This window comes from Belonocnema kinseyi, chromosome 10, assembly GCF_010883055.1.
Source record: "Belonocnema kinseyi isolate 2016_QV_RU_SX_M_011 chromosome 10, B_treatae_v1, whole genome shotgun sequence".
Taxonomy (NCBI): Eukaryota; Metazoa; Arthropoda; class Insecta; order Hymenoptera; family Cynipidae; genus Belonocnema; species Belonocnema kinseyi.
In genome coordinates this window covers 95,017,058-95,027,991 of record NC_046666.1, presented here as the reverse complement: position 1 = coordinate 95,027,991, position 10,934 = coordinate 95,017,058, and the positions used below count along the sequence as shown (strand labels likewise).

General features: G+C 33.2%; 1 protein-coding gene across 4 annotated transcripts in view; it reads right to left on the bottom strand.

Moving 5' to 3' along the window:
* The window catches only part of LOC117181379, a 62,709-nt gene that overhangs the window by 16,847 nt on the left and 34,928 nt on the right, over positions 1 to 10,934 (bottom strand). For 3 of the 4 annotated variants that reach the window (XM_033373977.1, XM_033373978.1, XM_033373980.1), the window contains exons 2-3: positions 7,607 to 7,775; positions 7,160 to 7,246 (exon numbers count right to left, since the gene is read on the bottom strand). In XM_033373977.1, the coding sequence (XP_033229868.1) occupies positions 7,160 to 7,246; positions 7,607 to 7,765 (246 nt within the window). In that variant the 5' untranslated portion in view covers positions 7,766 to 7,775. Of the gene's footprint in view, positions 1 to 7,159; positions 7,247 to 7,606; positions 7,776 to 9,373; positions 9,476 to 10,934 lie in introns of all 4 variants that reach the window. The other variant, XM_033373979.1, reaches the window with a different exon arrangement.

Genomic DNA, 10,934 nt, shown 5'->3' with positions numbered 1-10,934 from the left:
GTCATAAGGACAACCGCAGGATTTCGCCGGGAGCGGGTGCTAATCTGAAAAATTGCACTCGCTTCCAGCGAAATCGCGGTAAAATTTCAGCCACAACCACGTTCACAGCGCTCTCGGTCAGTAGGCGACGTAAAGGGAAGTCGCCTGAAGAGGGTACGTCGAGTAGGTATACCGCGATAAATGAAAATCGCTCTACTGAATATTTTGAAGCATTGAAGTTAATTTAAAAGGTATTTTGCTCTTTTACAAGTTGTGAAGAAACTTAACAATATTTTATAAAGTTTCGGAAATCTTTTAAAGTTTAAAAATATTTCTAAACTCTTAAAATTTTAAAAACTCAGAAATATCTTTTAAAATTATAATGATTTTTGTAACGTTTAAAAGAATTTTTCTAACTTATGCCCAGTGCCTTACAATGTTCCATTGTCGTTTTTCCTTGGAAATAATTGTGATGTTTTGAAATCTTTTTTAATTTTATCTTACCCATGTGGAAAAACCTCGCTGAGTCCTCTTAGGATGAGGGCCCCCGGCGGGGGCCACATGAATGTTCCACGCGTAGAAATTCTACGATGGCCTAGCTCGGTTGCCCTCACGGATTAACGATTAAAATTTATATGTCCAAAGGGTGAATATTTTTTGGACACCACACATTTTAAGGTTTTATTAGTTCAGACTTACAAACAGTAAATTTCGGACAAAAATCATTGACACTTTTTTGAAATTCGAACGTTGACAATATGGATGCTTCATAGGGGCCCTCGCAGGGGGCCGAGCTCGGTTGCCCTCAAGGATCAACGATTAAAATTTCTAAGTCGGAAGGGTGACTACTTTATATCTTAAAAAATTCACATAAGAAATACGTTTAAAAAATGGTTGATGCGTTCTAAGATTTCAAAAAACTATAAATACAACTGTCTCAGTTAAGTAATTAAAAAATTTAAATTTGGATAAAAAATTACATTTCCTGTCATTGAAAAAAATTGTACAGTAGTCCTGTTAACTGTAACTTATGAGGATGACTTTTTCATCGAAATTTAACTTGTCGGTTTAGCGCAGTGGTTAGCACTCCCGGCTGTCAGGCGATAGCTTTAGGTATAGATATGTAGGTTCAATACCCCGTAGCTTTAAAAAATTTTATTTGTGATATAATGAATAAGAATTTAATATATGTATTCACTCTAATCAGGATTGCCCTCATGGATTCCACAAGGCTTGAGGGCAATTCATGCGCGCCCCCTCAATTTTTCCACACAAGTAGATTTCATTTTTTAAAATGAAAAATTGTTTTAAATTTTCCCATGTTTATAATCTTGCAATAGGATACAAAAGACAAGATTGTGGTTTGAAAATAGGATCTATTTAATAGAAAAATAACAAATTGCCTATTCATATTTGGAAAAGATAAGACAGCACGAAAGTTAACCAAGAATTAATCAAGTTTCCAAGGCGACCTCAAAGTGGCATTAGAAGCTGGCCTATCCTTTCGCTCGAAAGTATATATATATATATATATATATAAAATACCAAACATAAAGATATTCAACTTTTGCAATCAGCAATTTAAAAATATTTAACTTGAAATCTACGTTTTTTTTGCGATTCCAACGATATGTTACAAACAATAAATAGATTAAATTTAAAATAAGTTATCGCAGATTTTAGTTTATGTTTTGACCCTGGCTAACTAGCATTATAGAATTTTCCGTAAGATAGTTGAAAATGCAACAGCTTATTTTGTAGAAAATTTTTCGCTAGACAATTCAACCGTTGAATTTGGTTGAAAACTTAGTTCAATATTAAACAAAACAAAAACAATTGTTACCAAGTAGTTCAACTATTAAGTTGTAAAATTCATTAATTTTCGGCTACCAATTCTTTTAAAGCATACCATTTTAAGTATTCCTCTAAAACTGTTTAATTTCACATTACAGATTAAAATTAATAATGTAATTAAGCATTGCTTTTAATTACTTTTTTCAACTATAAAATGTTCTTATAATAAACGAAGTTTGTTTATTAATTATCTCCAGTTTTTAGAATAATATAATTCATTATTAATTTATAGTTAATATATTATTATATTATATTATAATTAATATTTTACATAAATTACATTATATATATTGCAGAATAAAATTCTACTTCTTTTGATTCAGCTGAAAGAAAATCTAAAATATTAGATATCATTTTTATTTTTTATTAAAAGTTTAATGATAATTGATATTATTATTTTTCGTGGAACTTTTCCTGAATAGTGATACGATAAATTAATAATACTAATTTTAAAAGATTTTTACCTAAGATTTCAAATTTGATATTATATTTATAGTTAATTAAATGGTTAATAATGACTAATATTTTATTAAATAATGAATAATAATACTCAATTTTGCAATAAATTAAAAAGTTTTAAGACTTTACTTACGTTTAAAATTAAAACATTGTAATAGATTTGAAATCATAATAGATTAAAACTTGATACTAGAGAATTTCATAAATTATTTTTTTCATTTAATTTTTCCGCATAAAGGAATTAATAAGTGTTATTTGATTAATTAAATTAATTATTATTAAAATATTATATCACTATTATTATTTTTAATATAACTTATTCTTTTCATCTACTTTTACTCGGGTGAACCCGGTTATACATTACAGCCACGGACTAAGTCAAGTGACTGATGAGATTAAAATGTTATAAGTTAATTCAACTAATTTAATACGATGCTTGAAACCTCCTGCGATGACGTTGTAGGTATGCAATTACGAGCGTCCACGAGCGTTGGAGGTGACTACAGTCACCTCTGGATGCTTTCTTAGAGCTACCCATCTGCCACTCCACGCGTTTTTAGTCGCTGGCTTCCTGATGGTCAAGAAAGTTTCTTACAATGCGACAGGTGTTTAATAGAACCGCCTTCTGAGCAGCTGCCAATACCCTACTGACTCCTAAATGTTCAAGATGTTCAGTGCATCTCGCGTGCACATTGCCTGTAGCCGAAATCACAATGGGATGAATAGATGCATGATTCACATTCCTCCATATGGTCTTTACTTCATGCCTTAACTCATCTGTCATCTGTCTGAAAGTTTTTATTTTGTTGCCTTCGTGCACTACTTTTCTTGTACCGACGCAGTCTGGCAGTAAGAACATCAATTTTCTGTCGTTCTATTTCCTTTTTTGTATTGAGTTAATCGACCCAATGTGCACCTTACTTTGCTGACATCCATATCCAACCTGATCTTCCATGGTGGATCTAGATCCCTTTTTGGGACAAAAACTGCATTTGCAGGTCTAGTTTTCCGGCCCAACGTTCTAACGGTTGCTACAGCTGCACAGAATACAAGAGTTTGCACCACTAACGCAGTTTGTACTACGTTAAAATACGTAGGTAAAACCTTTCTGTCGAGATGTGCTATTAGTGCACGCAGATCATTTCTGATGTTCATTTTCGGCAGAGAATGCCTTACTATTGGTTCTACATATCTGAAACCTAGTAAAGCATGACCAAAATGCCTTTCAAGGTTTTGCAGTTTTTCTGGGATTTCCCTATGTAGTTTGGCCCAAAACTTTTGCGCACCACTGTATGTCTTCAGCAGCAATCAAGTCTTCGTTGCCCACATCTTCCAAGGCGAGTTCATCAATAGGAAGCTGCTGTTCCAGCTCCATTTTGATAGAAGCTATTTCAACAGCGAAAGCAGTCTGTTTATAGATATTGAGCGTTTTTGATCTGCCAGATTCTGCTCATTTATTTCTGTGGCAAGCTCTGGATATTTAAGTAAGAATAGTCTATGATGTTCTCTCCTCACAACTTCTGCCTATGTATGTATAAGGCCATCCACCTCTTTAGGATGTGGTGCTGTTGGATCACCAATAGGTTGAGGAAGAACGTCAATTGTTCCTGCTTGACCGTTTGACGCAGCTTCGTTTAACTGATGTTCATTTCCGTCATTTTTCCACGCCAAATCAACCTGTCATTTAATATCCATTGCTCGGGCTTTCGTAACGTGTAGATTAGTCCTGATGTCCTTCACCTTAGCGATAAGATCTCTCAGTGCGACTTTTTGTTTATTAGGATACTTTGCAGCAAATTTCGTTTTTAAATTGTATCCTTTTTCCATTTTCATTTCAAACTTCGCACTTTTGTAATCGAGACGCTCCAATTCCTCTTTCGTTGTGGTATCCCAATTGATGCTCTACCACGGTATTTCTGTCGAGGTGGTTGGCTGCAAATGGCTAATGCTAGCCAAAGCATCCTCAGAAGGCACAGTTATGTTCCGCTGCTTAACGTTTGACTGCATGCTGTGTCCCCCAGCTGTGGCTCCAGGCGCGCTGCGACTATCCTCGCGAAGCGACAAGCGTTTCAAAATCTTTAATATGCTCTCCATTTTTTATTTATGGGTTTTGTGTTCTACTTAATCCCTTTCCTCTTCGTGATCAGCCTATTTGGCATGGGAAACCCTGTGAGTAGCAATGCTACCGCCAACATTGTCGTCAAAGTCATGAGAGGAAAGCTCAAGCCCTACCGCGACATCAACGCGGAACACCTTCGGTAGTTATTCGTATAGTTATCATTATTATTATAACACCATTAAGCCATTTCCCTTTCGGGGTAGGCGTGACTCACTCGGTGGTCATAAATACCATATATACACCATAAATCATACACATATATATCATATATTCATACACATACCATAATACACCATACTCGGTGGTTATATAAAAGTTTTAGATTGTGACAGAATTCTCGTGATATTTATTTAAATAACACGTTCGTTCCGCAACACTGCTCCGACCCAGTTTGCTGATCAATCTCTCTATCAATCACCCCAAACGAAGCTCCTAACAAAGTCGTAATGTGCAGTTCCCTACTTGGGTTCATTAGTATCCAAGGTCTTCGGCGTCATTTACTCTACCGACAATATTTTTGTTAACTATTTGCCGCCACATTTTTCTGCCCTGGCATATTTCTCTAGCTTGTTTTATGCCCATGTATTTTTTCATGCAGGCTCTCGTGTTTCTGTGGCTTCTTATGTCTCTTCTAACTAGGGTCTCACTCACACATTCTAACCATTCTTTCCGCGGTCTACCTCTGGGCACGCTGCCATTTACTTTACCTTGATACGCTTGTTTCGTTAGTCGTTCATTTGGCATTCTCTCAACATGTCCGAACCATCTTAACCGATTTCTTTCCCATGTGTCTACTAGCGTCTCTTCTGCACCACATTCTTTTAGAATTATCTCGTTACTTACTTTGTCCATCAGGGTTTTCCCGCATATTATGCGCATGAATCTCATGTCAATTGCGTTAATTCTACTCTTATCTTTTTCTTGATAAGTCCATGTCTCGCTACCGTATAGTACAGTCGATACAAATATAGAATTATGTATTGCCATTTCAGCTTTATTTGATATATTTTTACTTCTGATAAGGAGCCCTGCTCTACCAATAACCTCCTTACCTTTGTTTATGCATCTATCTGACTTCATCCATCTTCCCGTCCCTAGTAAATAAGCTACCAAGGTATACGAACTTATTAACTTGTTCAATTCTCTCATCAATTAATACAATATTGCATAGTGTTTTCTCACTCTTTCCTTCGAACACCATAGTTTTTGTTTTATTTGCGTTAATTTTGAGGCCCATGCTCTTTATGTTTGCATTCAGTTTATTCAACATTCTTTACAAGTCTTCGATTGACTCTGTCATAACAACGCATCCTTATCTAACCCCTGATTAATATCGAAACAGTCACTCAAATTTCCATTTATCCTTACACGCGCTTCGCTACCCGTATATATTGTTTTTATAGCTTGTAGGACCTATCCATTGACTCCATACTCTTTCAGGACTTCCCAAAGTTTACTTCCATCTACATTGTCAACAGATTTTTCTATGTAGACAAATGCACAGAAAACTTTTTTTCCTGCTTTCAAACTTTTTTCTGTAATTTACTGTAAGTTAAATATTTGATCCGTACATGACCGCCCTGTCATAAAGCCACTTTGAACTTCCCAAATCTTTGCTTCTGTTATTTTCATTACCCTACGAATAAGTATTATTGAGTATATTTTACTTACGGTACTTAATAAGCTAATCCCTCTGCAATGATTGCAGCTTATTTTATCTCCCTTTATTTTGAATATTGGTACGGTAATCGCTTTTTTCCAATCGTGTGGAACGTCTCCCATCTCAAAACATAAATTTATCAATTCGCACAGTCTATGTGGTATGTACTCGCCACCGTGTTTAAGCATTTAATTGAATTGAAGATCATACTCTAATTATTATATAAACTCCTTATATTTAAAAACATAATAATTATAATAATAAATGTAAATAATATGGATTCAAATAATTAGGCTCAAACTTTGCTTCGCGCCATGTTTAAGCGCGCCTAGGGCGCGCGGGTATGTTCTCCCGCCTCACGCTCGTTTTCGTACGTTTAATGCGTACACTTTAAATACATTTTTTCAAATATCGATAATACTATAAATTTACTTCATTTAATAATTTTAATTATTTTTTTATCTGAACATTCAGCTATTCTATTTTTGGTAAAAAAATAAAATAATAAATAAACATCAACTAAAATCTGTGATAATTTATTGTCATTTTAATCTTTTGATTGCAAGTATTTTATTCCTCATTAGGACAAAGCACCTTTTATTAAAAGCGTCCCCCAACTTAAAATTTTGCTATTTTAAAAACTTTATTTAAATTTCAGTTTTAAACTTAAAATATTTGTTGTTTAATAGAGTCATCACTATTCGAATTTTGTAAAATTATTTATAAAACATATTTTTCAAATAATTAATTTGTAAAGTTGAAAAATATTTCTTGAAATCAGTAAGCTACTAATTTACTTTAGTGAAATATAATTGTAAAATTAGAGGCTCATTTTTCTCAAATCCAGATTGAGAGATTACTTTCATAATTTGTTTTAATTATTTTCGAGTTATAATTTTTACGACGATATTGTTAAGTATCGTTCAGAGTTGACTTTATGAGGAAAAAACTCCTTGCTCCATCTTCTTGGAAAGTAATGGCACTTCCTAATCTGACATATCAGGGTTCAATTGAGCACTATCCAAACTATCCAAACTCATTTAATTCACAAGTGATTTCTGCAAATTGCAAAAGAGTTTTTTACTTACTGTGCGTAAGCTCTTTCTGATTTCATCGGAATAGTGTTCATTATAATCTACGTCTTCAAATTTCATCGGTTCCAAAGTTTCTTCGAACTGTAATAATTTAATAAAAATATATTATTAATTATGATTAATAGTGGCTAAAAATATTAATTTTTTGGCATTATTCAATATATTTAATTATAAATATACTATAATAATAAATATTTATATTAATATTAATAACAGTATAAATACATTCCATATAATCCGTTAAACTGGTTTAAACTGCAAAATTCAAAATATGAAATATATTGAATACAAGACTGCATGAGCAATCCTGTTAACTAATGTCCTATTGACACCCTTCTTAGATTTTCCTGGATTGCATGTTGATATTTTACACTTCTTTTCCTTTTTTTTATTTTCATATGTAATTAGGGCTTTTAACAACAAAAACGCATGGTCACTTACATGAGATCGATTAATGCCATTCCGAAGGCGCACAGGACGATTATTCATCTGAAGATCTTGTTCCGCTCGTCCTAATCCATTTAAGGGAAGAAATTTAGCTTCAATATTATCCGCTTTAGATAATTTTGTTAGTTTTTCTATATCTTTCCTTAAGCTCATTTCACAGCACCTGCAATATCAAATCAATAGCATGTGAGTTACAATGTGGCTTTATAAAAAGTGAAATGAAAAAATATTTAATAAATCTATGTTTTAAGTAAAATATGGAGATACTCATTTTATCAGCGGATAAAATCACTGTATTATTTTTAAAATAAAATTAGATCATCCACAAAAATGTTGTTTGCCTTATAGTTAAGCTTTTTATAAACATTGTCTCTAACATAATGTAAATGGGAAATTAAAATTTTGTTTATTTAATCATTTAGAATAATCTTTCAAAAAATGACAAAGTATCAACCAGAAATGTCGATGTTTTAAACGAAAGAATGACATCCTCGTGGCATAATTCGATTTGATAAGAAAAATCGAAATAATTTATCATGAATGTTTTTTGGCTTGAAGAGTTTATTTTTATGGAGTAGTATTTATTTGGTTAATTTAGAATGATAACTGATTTAGGCGAATCGTAACATCTATGCAATATTGGAAATATTCCATCCAGAAAACCTAACATCAGTTTTTTATAGCTGCTTCTATAAATACTTCTACAAAATTGTTATAAAATATATAATTATAAGAATTATAGTTGCTTTTGTAAATATTTGATTCAATAATATTTGTTGCGTAAATAAAAGATTTTATTTTTACGAGGTGCTTGATATTTTTGTATATGAAATAAAAACATCTAATTTTCGTTGAAAAGATCTTCGCAACAATATACTGTTAACGTTAAAGATGTCAGGCACATATCAAGCCGAACAATTTTGTACCATTTTTTTCGTTCCTCACCTCTGGGTATGGATATAAATAGTTTTTCTCGATTTTTGATATACATGTTCTTACATTTAGGCACACAATGATAATGCTAGTGCTATTTTCTTTTCGTTTTTATGACAAAAACGTGAATCGCCCGGCTTCCTTACAAGCATTTACAAGTTTTTGAAGGCGTGCTAAGTCACATGAATATGAAAGAATAAGCGCCATATTGAAAATTGGTATTGACAGCTACTCAATTAAAAATGTTTAAATGTTCTCAATTGAATACTTCAAACATAAAGCTACTCAAGTTTCAAAAGATGATGTTTAAAATAGACAATTCAGTACTTTTAAATTCTAGTTTTAGTTCAATAAATTGTTCAACTCAACCCTTAAATGCCACACGGGGTGAATTGAACCCCAAGACGTGAATAAACAGTAAACATTTCTATAATGCTTAGTTCAAATCAACTTTGCGGTGCCATTTACCGTTAGTCCGAACCTCTAAGTATGCCTTGCGATGTTGACGATAAACCAGTTGCTCAAAAGTTGTCGAGGAGATTAACGCGTTGAAATCGTAGGGTCGTTTCAACCCGAGTGAATTTTTTCTCAACATTTTTCTCGACAGTTCGTCGTTTCTGACGGTTTGTGATTAAAAAAATGCATGACGCAATAATAATCTATTTTCACTACAAATAACATGATTGCGTATACTTTTCAAGCGGATATGATAACTATGATGCCGCTGTCGTTGATTGTGCAAGCGCGAATTAGGCTAAAAACTCATAGACTTCGATTTTTTGTACATCAAAAATTGTTTTCATATTATTCTCTGTATTTGTCACTTACAATTTTTTTCCAGATTTTTGTAGTGGATAAAGTGAGTGCACATGAACCAGTATTTGTATTTAACCAATTTTACATCAAACAGTACTATTCAGCTATTATTCCCTGAAAAAGTTATAAAACCAATTGAAAAATAAAAAAGATACAGTATTTTTAATACGGAGTATCTGTTTTTGACTTTTTTTAACTTACTGTATATTTTCTACTGTATTAACACCTGCATTTTACTATATGAGCAAAGGCATATTGTTTTTAAGACTTCCAGGAACACCCACAATAACCTTTCAGGGGAGTATATTAAAAACTCGAGAAGTTATTTGCAGTTTACATACTGGGGTTCAATGGCCCCCGTCTGTCATCCACGTAATTTATTTTACGTGTGGCATTTAAGGGTTAAAAATCCGTTTTCCAATTCGAAATGGTTCATTACACAGCCACACAAAAAAGTGTGCGGATCTGGTAACAAGACACACGTATTCCTATGGATTTTGGGACGCTAAAATTCAAATTCGGTATCAAAAATCACCCATCACGTCATGGTTGAGCCATAACCTCAAAAAATGACGAAAAATCATGCACTGAGTGAAATAAATTTCAAAATAATGCCAGTGATGCAAATTTTCACTTCAAAAACATGTCGACAACTGTGAAGGATCAACCCTTGCCTGATATCAACTTATTTAACATAACTTTACCGAACAGAACTTTACCTCACCTAACCTGAATTTATAGAAATTTATTGAACTACACGTAAAACTCTGGAAGCATATCCTCCCAGTAGAAAATGTGTGCTACATCGAATGGGTCAACTCGAGTCTAACCTAGAAATAAATCTAACGTAGCCTAACCTAACCTAACCTCACGAAACAAAATTAAACTGATTGTGTTGTCCCGTTGTGTTTCGTACCCGCTTCACTTTCTAGATTCCCATCTGGATGAGTTTCCAGAAAATGTTGGTGATTTCAGCGAAGAACAAGGGGAACGTTTTCATCAAGACGTAAAAGTAATGGAACAACGATATCAGGGTAGATGGGACGAGGTCATGATGGCTGATTTTTGCTGGATGTTGAAAAGGGAAACGAATGTAGGTCTTAAACGTAAGCGTCACCCTTTGCATCGTTCCTTCGAAGAAAAAAGGACACGTTATAGCAGGCAGAAAGTAGACATAAATCAATTTAATTACGATAAAAAGCAAGATAAAATCTAAACACGAAATATAGTATAAATATATCCCTTAAGTTTAAGAAAAGCAGAGAAAAACATGTTGAATAAAACTCTTATTCATTTGCATGTTTAAGTTACAGTTCTACATTTTAATTGATACAAACATTGTCCGGTTAATTGAAATGGGGTCAATTCTACTTGTAGTTCGAAGTTTCTTCAAATGAGTAATGTGCGTCTAAATTTTTAACCACCTGTAGTACAATGAAATGAATTGTATTGTGTTACAACGGGTACACTCAAGTTAAGTTGTGTTGCGTTAAGCAAAATTTCGTTAGGTTCTGTTAAGTTAGATTAATTTGTAGGTTAAGATCGAGTTAACCTATTAAATATAGCACACATT